Below are 12,434 nucleotides of genomic sequence, written 5' to 3'. Positions count from 1 at the left end.
TCAACTCTTTAAAATGAAAAATTATTAAAAATTGTCAGATGCACAATTTCAACAAGATACATTCAAACCTGATGCAACAGGTGGCAGCAATTCATTCTTTTCCAATTCTTCATCTATAAAAAAGATTACTTCTATAAAATACACGTTTCATACACAATTATGTATAATGAACTACACTCAAGCTGAAACAGGCCCTCGTCAAAGCTTTTGCATAAAATAAAGCGGAGGATGATCTTTTTTAATACCCTTCCATCGGCTCTAAACATTCTAACCTCCCTTTGATTCTAGTTTTTTCCACTGCTTAATCCAGTGATATTTTGCAGAAATACACCATATATCAAATCCATCAGCCCTCTGGGCAAATTTCTGCTCACAGTTGCACTGGCACAATCCCACTGACTTCAACTGCCGACCCAAAAGAAATGAAGCTACTATTCCCTTCCCTCATCAGCAACCTCAACTCCTTTATTTCAATTCACATCATAGAATCAGACCCATGAGATTCACACAGTCTGATTTGAATGTAAATAAAAATAAAAACTCGTTCATCAATACTGTATTTCTCTCTTAACTGTCCACGACACATGGTAACCTATGTTTAAGTGTTGTCTTTCCGTTAACTCTCGTGGTTCAACCACAAATTGTTAGCATACATGCAGAAATCCCTGGGTTAAATATATGGCCTGTGTCATGCAAGAGGAGGGATTAGATGATCAAAATGGTCCCTTATGGCCTTCATATTTAAGAATGTATGAAATAATGGACAAATTTCAGGGTTCTATGAAAGTAAGCACAAAGATCTATCACAATGTGTATGCACAAGAGGGCATGGGCCACCTTAATTCTAACATCTCCTAATTTTCCAGTGTTTGACTTTACAACCTTAATATTCTTTTCACATAGGTTTTTGTGTGTGTAATATCTTAGGTTTTCAAAAACAGAAATTGGAATCAGCAGGTGGAATCATACTGACCCCTACGTGTTCGTCGGTAGGATAGGAACCTTTAGATCTACAGCACAGACCCTTGCCATTGAGTTAACAGAGTAACAGATAGCTGTAGTAGGTTGTCATCTTCTAGGGATCAGCAGCAGATGGGGATCACACACACACACTTTGCCAACGGGTTTCCCAGGTATTTGCTGACAGCAGAGAAATGCTGTAAGGAGTCACAGAAGTCATAGACCCTTTTGCTCTTGTTCCCCACAAACCTGACCCCTTCTGCCCATGTTCCCTCCAGCCTGTCCCTATGCCAGTTCTGCTTCTCCCCTCAGCTCCCCAACCCAATTTCCTACATACCCCACACAGCTTTTCACCCCAATCCCATTCGCCTTGTCTATCCAGTCCCAGTCTCCACCCCTCCAGGCTCCTCATCCCAGTTCCAGTCACCTTGTCCAGCCAGTCCCAATCTTCCAACCCTGGTCTTCTTGTAGCACTATCCTTGCCCAGCTATTCCAGTTCCCACCACCACTGGCTCTTTGTCTGAGCTCAATCCCCCATCCCCCATTGGAAAAGTATGTGAACCCATGAACACAGCCAGCTGCTCTGGCACCACAGCAGCCTCTGGTAGGCAAAAGGCGGAACTGCAGCACTTCTGGGGTGAATGTATTTTCTGTGGGGGAAAAAAATTTGATGCCCAGTGCTGTAGAACTCCCCCAGAAGTAGAAGTTTATTACAGCACTATGCCGCAGAGCCAGGTTCAGACAGAGTAGGGCATACGGGGCTGCTAGAGGGTCACAGACTGGGGTTCAGAATGGCTAGTGGGGGGACAGACTGGGGCATGGGCTCAGAAGTTAGTGGAGTGACAATGCTGAGCCTGGGGATGGAGGAGAGGGGCTGCAGAGACCCATGGGGATGGGGAGTGCAGGGACGGGGGCAGATGTGATTGACTGAATGGGAGAGGCTTGGGGTAAGCCAGGGACTGCATGGGGGAGACTTCCCAATTCCCTAACAATCCCCCTCCCCCGCAAAAAGCTTCTCACACCTACACCCAACATCCTCCAGGTTCACTCCTAGGTTCCTTCCCCCTCCCTCAGCTCCTCGGTTACCCCTGACTCCCCCAAGCCTTTGCACTACTTCTGACAGTGCAGAAAATACAGTTCTGTATTGTAATTTAAATGAATTACTCAAAGTTCTGCATTAATATGCATAGTAAGGAATCTATTTAAAAATAAATTACCAGAATCTTTTTTTTTTTGGTCGTATTGTTACAGACATACTCACTGAAAGATATTTTGAAATGAAATACCAAAATAATTGAAACTGGCATGATTATATTGTGTTATTTTGACAAATACAATATGCAGAATTTTGCAGAATTTTCAAATATCGTGTGCAGAATTTTTTTGTGTGTGTGCAGAATTCCCCCAAGAGTAGCAGATGTAATCTTCAGAGAATTTAACTGCCAAATTCTAACAAATCTCTACAGAGCATGTGTGAAGTGAGATTTTTAAAGGCTTATAACTTGGCCAAATTGAGACACTCTTTTACATAGATGACAAAAAGCCTATCCCTGACACCAGGGTGATTCCCCCAGGCCAAATTTCAAGTCCCAGCTCCAAACCATAGAGGCATTAGAGCAGTGGTTCTCAAGCTTTATTTTTTGCCGACCACTTGAGAATTGCTGAGGTTCTCAGCGGACCACTTAATGATCTTTCCAAATGTTGTTTGTACCGTTAGCTAACTATTGTAAAGCACTTTGGATAAAAGCTCTATATAAAAAACCCCTTAATAATAATAATTTTTTTGTTCTACAATAAAAGCACACAACTCATATTTTAATATCAGTAGTCTTACCTTTCTAATGGGATGGATGTGCCCTCTCTCCCCCGCCACAGCAGCCCCAGAGCTGGAGCTGAGAAGGAGGGCCGTCTCTCCCTGGCAGCTTCTGCTCTGGCACTGGAGAAAGTCGCCTCTTTCTCTGGCTGCCACAGCCCTGCACGTCACAAATGACCCCCAACCCCTGTTCTCACTCCACTGCCCCCTCCCACCTACCTCCTATATACCCCAAGGCCACCACCTCATCTCACATGTGCGTCTTCTCCAGGGTTCAGGCACCTAATTAGAGGTTCTCAAACTGTGGTCCATAGACCACCAGTAGTCCGCAAGCTCCTTTCAGGTTGTCTGCAGATAGTTCCCTCTAAGGCACGTGCCTGGGTGGCCACACATGAGAGAATGAAGGGCCACGCAAGTAATTAGTGGAGCCACGCCTGCGCAGCTCCACTAATTAGGTGCCTGGACCCTGGAGAAGACGCACATGTGAGGTGAGGTGCTGGCCCTGGGGGGAATAGGGGATAGGAGGGAGGGGTCAGTGGGGTGAGAAGAGGGAGTGGGGTGAATTTGGGACGTGCAGGGCTGTGGCAGCCAGAGAAAGAGGCGACTTTCCCCAGCTCCTGGGCTATAGCTGCCAGGGAGAGATGGCCCTCCTTCCCAGCCCTAGCTCAGGGGCTGCTTCAGTGGAGAAGAGAGGGAGAGACCCCGCTCGTTCCTAGCCCCAGCTAAGGGACTGCCGCGTCAGGGGAGAGAGGGCACATCCATCGTATTAGAAAGATAAGACTACTGATATTAAAATATGAGTGGTGTGTTTTTATTTGTAGAACAAAAAAACATTAATTATTATTAAAGTTTTTTTTATATAGTGCTTTTATCCAAAGCACTTTACAATAGTTAGCTAACGGTACAAACAACATTTGGAAAGATCATTAAGTGGTCTGCTGAGACCCTCAGCAATTTTGAAGTGGTCTGCAAAAAAAAAAGTTTGGAAACCACTGCACTAGAGCTTCTCAATGAAATGGATGTAAGAATTTTTCTCTTTAAATATGGGAAAAACAATGTCTTTTTCCCTAATATTGTTTTTGGAAATGGATGGACCATTTTTGCTGAAACTTTGCAAAAAGCTTCAACACTCAGCATGGAACATATCAGTCTGAATCATTAAAGTTTGGCAATGTTATAAGCAACTGAAAACAGGGTTTTTTAATGGGAAGTGTCAGGCTACCTTAACTATAGGTGGCACTACCAGCTCTACCGATAATATGCACCACTGACCTGATTCTGCAGCCTTTAATCATGGTGAGTAATGTATACTCACATTAGTAGTGCCAGCCGAAAGGGTTGCAGAATCAGGCTGTGAGAGTCTTTAATTACATGATCACACTATCTTAAGGGAGGTGTGTGTGACATGCTGTTATACTATGTTATCTGACAAACAGTATGTGAACACATAATTCAAGGCTGTGAGTTGAATCCATTCTTGAGTAAACTCTATTTTACCTGAGATTAGTTTTCCCCATAGCTATTTGCAATGCTTACATGCAAGGGAGTACAGTAACTTTGGTATATCCTGAATTTACGGTTCATAACTCTGCAATTTTAAAATTGCATTCAGGAAGTATTTTTGAATGTACTTATTTATAAATACATGGTATGAGTGCGTAAGACCATACAATATAAATTCTTAACTGGGCTCTTTATTAATTTGGGGAGGGATTAACAGGAAGAAATTCTTTACAACTAGACTATGCTACACATTGTATCAACACTCAGCCATTTGGTTGCTCTTGCATCCCGTTTCCCCCTATAAATTGTTGTAAGAATTACTAATGGAACTTGTCCTTTTATGGAAACAGAAATAAGAACGAATATGTATATACTCACCTGTTTTTCTTGTGTTTGTCTCCTCAATATCTGCAGACAAAAAGCCTTCTAATTATTTAAATACAAATTAAATTATCAACATGTATGAAATATAAATAGACTGCTGGTAATATAACACACATACTTCAAAACATGCATGCCTTTCACTAACAGCAATCACTTCCTGCAATTCTTTTTCTGTTCATCCTGTTTTGCCACTTTCGCTGCCAATTTTTAAGTGTATTTATGACCTCTTGTTGCTAAGGACAACTATTGTGAAACAAAAAATGATTTCAACAAGTATTGTGTCTAGAATAAAAAAACTTTAACCTTTTTTTTATTACTTCTCTGTGTAAATCCTTAATAATGAATGACCATGAGAATAATTTGAGCACATAAAATATTATTCAGCTTCTCAGTATCTAATCACTGAACTGATCATGGTAAACAACTGGTTTGAAATTATTTACATAAACAGTAGTATTTTAATCATTTAAGATCAATCTAAAAGTTTAAATGAGTGCAATGAAACATAGATATTACAACATAATACTCACCTGACTCACTTTCAGAGCTACTTTCAGAGTTATTTTCAGAACTGTCATCTCCTTAATAAAATTACATCCCATTAGCCATGGTAATAATTAAATAACTTCATGGATAAACAAAACGTAAATTTAGATATGCAAGCAGATTAGCCAGGCAACAAGATATATACATAAGAGAGAGAGAGAGAGAGAGAGAAATGCAGCGGCCCTTATTGAGGGGGCTTTTTTGCTGGGAGTATACGACATCAATGCTCCAGAATCTGCACGGGCTTCCTATTGGTTTATGAGTAGAGTTTAAGATGTTGGTTATGACATATAAAGCCCTGAATGGTTTGGGACCTTCCTACCTGAGAGACCACCTCTAGCCCCATAACATAAAGCTCCCCCGTCAGCAATCTAAGCTATGGCTGGCCCACAGCAGGCATAGTGGGGAAAGAGTTCCATGAACCCTCTCCCCACATTAGCATATCTGCACAGACCAGCCATGATTTGATCCATAGACAGTGAATGTGTTGCAAAAAGTTTTCATTACCTTACATTTAAAAGTGTAAGCTGAAAAGAAAACAGTGGTAAGAAAAAAACACAATTTAAGGAGTTAGCATAAAAATGATACCACAGGCTTACTCTATCAAAACATCATGAGAAATTCCTCCCTTTATTTACATAACACCTCAGTGACATGACAGACCTTATTTAGGCACCTTTAAAAAGGATCAGAACGGTAGGACATGCCTGTTCTATGAAGTTTGGTGTTGATCAAAATGTAAAATATCCCAGACTCGAAGAAGAGAGTATTATTTGGATTATCTGCTTGCAGTTTTCAATGGATTCTTCAATAAGACTTAGAGCTTTAGTAAGAGTAATACTTTTCTGCTTACCTGATTTACACTCTTGAGCTGAGTCATCCTCTCTAGTGCCATAACTTTCTACTTTAGAAAAAGAAATACAGCAGGGGATTAAACATGAATGTTTTACAAGAAAAATGAAAGAATGGATAATGTTTTCAAATACATACAAACAGTTAAAGTCCCTGAGCCTAGACCAGTGATTCTCAACCTATTTTTATGTGGCCCACAGTGTTGGGAACCAAAGCGCCCCCCCGCCAAAAACGCCCCCAGACCCCGATGCGCAGCACATCCTGCACAGAGCCCCCTCCACAGAGTGTGGCCAGGAGTGGAGCCCAGGGTGAGGGCCAGACGGCAGCCCCAGACCACGGACCCTGCGGGGCTGGCTGGCCAGCCCTGACCCCCTCACCATGTCGGGCTGGGCAGCCTGAACCCCGCTGCGCTGGGCAGCCAGGCGGCCAGGAACCCAGACCCCGCTGCACAGGCCCGGCAGCCTTTAGCACACAGCTAAGAACATACATATAAGAACATAAGAACGGTCATACTGGGTCAGACCAAAGGTCCGTCTAGCCCAGTACCCTGTCTTCCAACAGTGGCCAATGCCAGGTGCCCCAGAGGGAATGAACAGAACATGTAATCATCAAGTGATCCATCCCCTGTCACCCATTTCCAGCTTCTGGCAAACAGAGGCTAGACACACCATCCCTGCCCATCCTGGCTAATAGCCATTGACGGACCTATCCTCCATGAACTTATCTAGTTCTTTTTTGAATCCTGTTAGTCTTGGCCTTCACAACATCCTCTGGCAGAGTTCCACAGGGTGACTGTGCATTGTGTGAAGGAAAACTTCCTTTTGTTTGTTTTAAACATGCTTCCTATAAATTTCATTTGGTGACCCCTAGTTCTTGTGTTATGAGAAGGAGAAATTTAATTATATTATAGTCACTATTACCAAGCAGTCCAGCTATATTCACCTCTTGGACCAGATCCTATGCTCCACTTAGGACCAAATCAAGAATTACCTTGCCTCTTGTGGGTTCCAGGACTAGCTGCTCCAAGAAGCAGTCACTGAAGGTGTCAAGAAACTATTTCTGCATCCCATCCAGAGGTGACATGTACCCAGTCAATATGGGGATAGTTGAAATCCCACATTATTGTTGAGTTTTTTATTTTAATAGCCTCCCTAATCTCCCTGAGCATTTCACAGTCACTATCATTATTTGTTGTCATGTGGTTGGTAATATATACCTACTGCTATATTCTTATTATTCGAGCATGGAATTACTATCCACAGAGATTCTATGGTACAGTTTGGATCATTTAAGACCTTTACTTCATTTGATTCTATGCTTTCTTTCACATATAATGCCACTCCCCCCACCAGCACAACCTATTCTGTCCTTCCGATATATTTTGTATCCTGGTATTACTGTGTCCCATTGATTATCCTCATTCCACCAAGTTTCTGTGATGCCTATTATATCAATATCCTCATTTAATACGAGGCACTCTAGTTCACCCATCTTATTATTTAGACTCCTAGCATTTGTATATAAGAACTTTAAAAAAAAGATGAAATTGAATGGGACTCTTTTTCATTTGACTGTTTCTTATCAGATCCTACCCGTATTTTATTATCTTCCATCCTCTCCTCCTTACTAGGACATAGAGAATCTCCATTAAAAGCCTCCTCTAAGGGATGTCTCTGTCCGAACCACATGCTCCTTCACACCTGTTGGCTTTCCACGAGCCCTTAATTTAAAAACTGCTCTACGACCTTTTAAATTTTAAGTGCCAGCAATCTGGTTCCATTTTGGTTTAGGTGGAGCCCATCCTTCCTGTATAGGTTCCCCCCTTCCCTAAAGTTTTCCCAGTTCCTAATAAATCTAAACCCCTCCTCCCTACACCATCATCTCATCCATATATTGAGACATTGCAGATCTGCCTGTCTAACTGTCCCTGCATGTGGAACTGGAAGCATTTCAGAGAATGCTACCATGAAAGTCCTGGACTTCAACCTCTTACCTAGCAGCCTAAATTTGGCCTCAAATTTTTCTGCGGCCTCTTACCTAGCAGCCTAAATTTGACCTCTCTCCTATCCTTCCCTATGTCATTGATACCTGCATGTACCACGTCCACCGGCTCCTCCCCAGCACTACACATAAGTCTATCTAGATGTTCTGAGAGATCTGCCACCTCGGCGCCCTGCAGGCAAGTCACCATGTGGTCCTCCCAGTCATCGCAAACCCAGCTATTTATTTTTCTAATGATCAAATCCCCCATAACTATTACCTGTCTCTTCCTAATAACTGGAGTTCCCTCCCCTGGAGAGATGTCATCAGTGTGAGAGGATACCACAAAGTCATATGGAAGGAGGGTCCCTCTCAACTATGGGATCGTTTCCCTCTGCTCCAGTTGGATGTTCTCCTTCCCTGAGACTTTCATCCTCCTCAACAGCACGGAAGCTTTCAGACGGGGGTGGGACCGTTCTACTGCGTCCCAGAAAGTCTCATCTATGTACTTCTGTCTCCCTTAGCTCCTCCAGTTCAGCCACTCTGATCTCCAAACCCCATACTCGGTCTCCGAGGACCAGGAGCTCCTTGAACCGAACACACACATATGCCACCTGCCTATAGGGCACATAATCATACATGCTGCATTGGGTGCAATAAACTGGATATCCCCCACTCTGTTGCTGGACTTCTGCCTGCATTCTCTTTTTACTCCTGCAGCTTGTTCCTTTGTTGATGTTTTGTTTTTATCAGGGGGTGTTTTTGGCTTTAAGTTTAAAGAATGTAAGTGTATCTAGTCCCCACCCCACCCCCCGACTCTCCCTCTAAACTTCCTCACAAAACTCCTGTTAGCCGCTCCTGTTCGCTAGCTGGGTCGCAGCTGTGTGCTAATTGGGCTGCATGCGGGCCCGCGGGTTAAGAGCCGCTGGCCTAGACCTATAAACTATTACCACTAGGGGGCTGCATACTCAATAGCTTCTGCAGGCCAAACTCACGCACACACCATGGGCTCCTTGCACCCCTTTTCTTGCACCCTCCCATCCCCTTCTATTTCAGGGAGTCCTTACCACCCTCCCCACTTATGCCAAGGACTTTGTGTCCCCCATTCCTCCTTCCCCAATGGGCCAGAGGCTGTGTGACCCCCATTGCCTCCTCCCTCATGCCATGGCTACCAAGTTGAGTGTAGGACTTGCTTAGCTGGGCCAGTTATATTAGTCTTATTTTTTTTAGATGTCTTTTTTGCCATTATCTGGCAAAAACTTAAACCTCATGAAAGTTTCTGTCAACTTTATTATAAAATAGCACAACATTGCTCAGTTATTATAATTATTATAATTTATCATTTGTATTGTGGTAGCACCCAGGAGCACCAGTCATGGATCAGGACCATGGACAGTTAGGTTCAAAATTAAATACACACAAATTTATATTAAGATTCTTTAGTCTAAACACAAACTGTTTCCTCTTCAAAGAAGAGAGAGAGAGTACCTGTCCATTTCTAAATGTGAATGGAAGTGTAAAAGTAGTGATTTCTTTATTTAGAAAATTATTATTAGTCTACGTAATTCCATGATTAACCTAGATCAAAACAAAACAAAAAACCCCCACAACTTTGGTAAGATAGAGCTAGGATTGTAAATATATTATGAGAAGAAAGCCTGATTAGAATGTTATAGTGTTGGATCATATTAAAGAAGTTCTGTATTAAAATCACAAATGAGTTTGATTCCCCATAGTTTAAATTCCAGGGTATTACTAATTAAGAGGTCTCTTGGTTTTTGGTACTGTTTCTCTCCCTCTATGTGTGAAACTTGCAAGCTGCTAATTGCGTTAGTACATTCTAAGACAGAGTCTGTTCTCAAAGCAATTCTTTGTAATAACAACTACTCACACACAGAGAGAGACTCAAAGCAATACTCTGAAATACAGAAACAGCATTCAGAGACTCCCCACCCTTTTGTTGTATTAACAATTGTGATTAAAATAGAGATAGAGGATGTATGTGGATGGATGCTTGGTGTGGATAATAACTGAATGATCAGGGAGGTGCCAGCCTAAGAATCCAGTGTCCATCGGCTGAAGAAGGCGTCAAGTGGAAATAACCAGAGGACCCCCGGAGGGCAGACTGGAATCCACCCAACAGCCTCAAGAATGGGAGAACCAAAGAACAAGATAAGATCTAGCAGCACGGAGCCGTCAGGAATGTGCTATCTGCTGATTGATTCAGCAACAGCATGATGAAGCAATTCCCATAGACTGGCATAGGAAGAAATTCCTATAAAAATAGACTCTAAAAAGTGAGAACTTTGGGGGTCTGATTCTGCAAACCAACTTCTCGGAGCATCAGATGAGCATCTGACAAGACCCTGCTCCCTCCTCATGTCCAGGCCACCTGGCCAGTGGCTTGGCATGAGCAACTCTAAGGCTGGTAACTATGATAACCTTGCAGAACCTGTGTGTGTGTGTGTGTCTGTATGAATGAATGTGTGAATAAATATGAGATTGAATGGAATGTTATAACTATAACTAACTGCTTACTATGATTCTTTCTGTATTCACAATAAATGTGGTATTTTGCCTTTTTCCCTTTAATAAGATCCTGCTGGTTTTTATTTTATTATAAAAATAATCAGTGTTTGAAAACCCAAAAATGCTAAATTAAAGTTCCATAAATAACTTTAACTCTGATCCTGTATCAAATATGTATGGTTTACCAAGAGATGGGAATACATGATAGCATAATCTTACATAAAGTAGCCAAATATCCTGTTTTACCAAGACAATCCTGGTTTTTCAAATTATATCTTAGTGTCCGAAGAACTTCTTCTGGTCCACCCAAAATGTTCTGGCTTTTCATTTCATCAGTCAAAATGCTCTGTTTTTTTTAATAACTACAAAATGTTTCTTCAATAATATGCTCTGTGTTTACCACGAACAGTATTCATTGTGATGAACAGTTTGGAGTTCAGACAAATGTTAAATGACTTTATGAAAATCAATCTTTTGCTCAAAATGGTTATTAATGACACTAGTCCAGTGTTTCATGATAAAGTTATTCATAACACCGGATTACTGAAAAACATCCTCCCACTTGAGAAATACATGTTGCTGCTGAGTTAAGAGCTGGCAGTAGCAACATCAGCACACATTAAAAAAGAGTGCACTTTTATAGGAGCTTCTTAACCCTAAAAAATTGGTCATAAAAGTGTCCCAGTTTTTGTTTTGGAAAGTATGGCATCTTTCATCCTATGGAGTGGTGTGTGTTTAAAGGAGGCAATGTGGGCACACATCATGCCTCTTTTGTTACAGCATCTAGCCATAACCGGATCAGATGGCTCATGATATTTGGGGAGAGTAAACCTATGGTTGAATTACTGACATGATTTGACAGTAAATTCCTATTTCCTTCTCTCCCAGACTCCATAGCTTAGTAATTAATTATGCTGCTGTCCTTGTTATTCTAACTCAACCTATTATTTTTTCCTCTCATAAAGATAATTTGGCTCAAGGAACAACTAAAAACAATCAAGAAGTTAAAAGCTTGCATTTGTGACTTTAGTTATTTTGAGACTTTCTCTTAGTTCTCCAGGAAACAGAGAATTTCGCTGCTGTCTTCAATTTACCCTTGTAAATTGATACTTATTGAACTAACTTCACTCTCCTTTTAAAGACTTCTTCACTATTGAATATACCCTTCAAAATTCTGCCTATCCAGTGGCTTAAGGAAAGCATAACATTATGCCACCAGAAAATACGAGGTTTGTAACCAGTAGCAAATTTGGGGCTCTCAATTCTAGGTGCTGAAGATCAGTGAGAAGCAGCAGTGACATATTACAGCTGCAGGAGAGAGAGGAAAGGTTGTGGTCACCCACTCTGTCACCATGCCTGCTACTAGTGTACAGGGAAGGTGATGCATAATCACCTAGAATCATTCTGGAAGAGGTCACTCACTCTTCTTTCATAGCCAGACAACTTGTGCCACGACAGCAGAATTACTGATTCCCCTACTCATTACCATAGTACATCCAAAAAAGAGAGGAAGCTATTCAGAGATTCCAAGCCCAGAAGGGACCATTGTGATCATCTAGTCTGACTTCCTGTATAACATAGGCCATAGAACTGGGCTATATGGGGGGTAAAATGAAGATGTGCATTAAACAAAGGAACTTAGTTCACACTGGGGTTATTAAGAGCATACAAGAATTTAGATGTATAAGAGCATCTGTATAGATCATCCTGTCTTTATTGTAGCTATCATAATTTCAAGCAATAAATCTGTCATAGTTTCTTTTTACACATTTACTGTAACTGAAATTGTAAGGGCACTATAGGTCAAATTCAGCCATACTTATCTCACACAAAACACCCACTAACTGCAGTATTTGGCATTATATGA

At 41.6% G+C, this 12,434-nt stretch overlaps 1 protein-coding gene across 7 annotated transcripts in view; it reads right to left on the bottom strand.

Moving 5' to 3' along the window:
- The window catches only part of LOC144270192 (caspase recruitment domain-containing protein 8-like), a 39,388-nt gene that overhangs the window by 11,756 nt on the left and 15,198 nt on the right, over nt 1–12,434 (bottom strand). For 3 of the 7 annotated variants that reach the window (XM_077826506.1, XM_077826500.1, XM_077826504.1), the window contains 4 exons: nt 6,060–6,110; nt 5,191–5,241; nt 4,655–4,684; nt 69–113 (listed from right to left, as the gene is read on the bottom strand). In XM_077826506.1, coding sequence (XP_077682632.1) covers nt 69–113; nt 4,655–4,684; nt 5,191–5,241; nt 6,060–6,110 — 177 coding nt within the window. The remainder of the gene's footprint in view (nt 1–68; nt 114–4,654; nt 4,685–5,190; nt 5,242–6,059; nt 6,111–12,434) is intronic. The other 4 variants (XM_077826501.1, XM_077826502.1, XM_077826505.1 and 1 more) reach the window with 2 other exon arrangements.

The sequence above is a fragment of the Eretmochelys imbricata genome, chromosome 9, assembly GCF_965152235.1.
Source record: "Eretmochelys imbricata isolate rEreImb1 chromosome 9, rEreImb1.hap1, whole genome shotgun sequence".
NCBI classification, from domain to species: Eukaryota; Metazoa; Chordata; order Testudines; family Cheloniidae; genus Eretmochelys; species Eretmochelys imbricata.
Note: the sequence above shows the minus strand (reverse complement) of the source record. Positions and strands in the feature narration are given on the sequence as shown.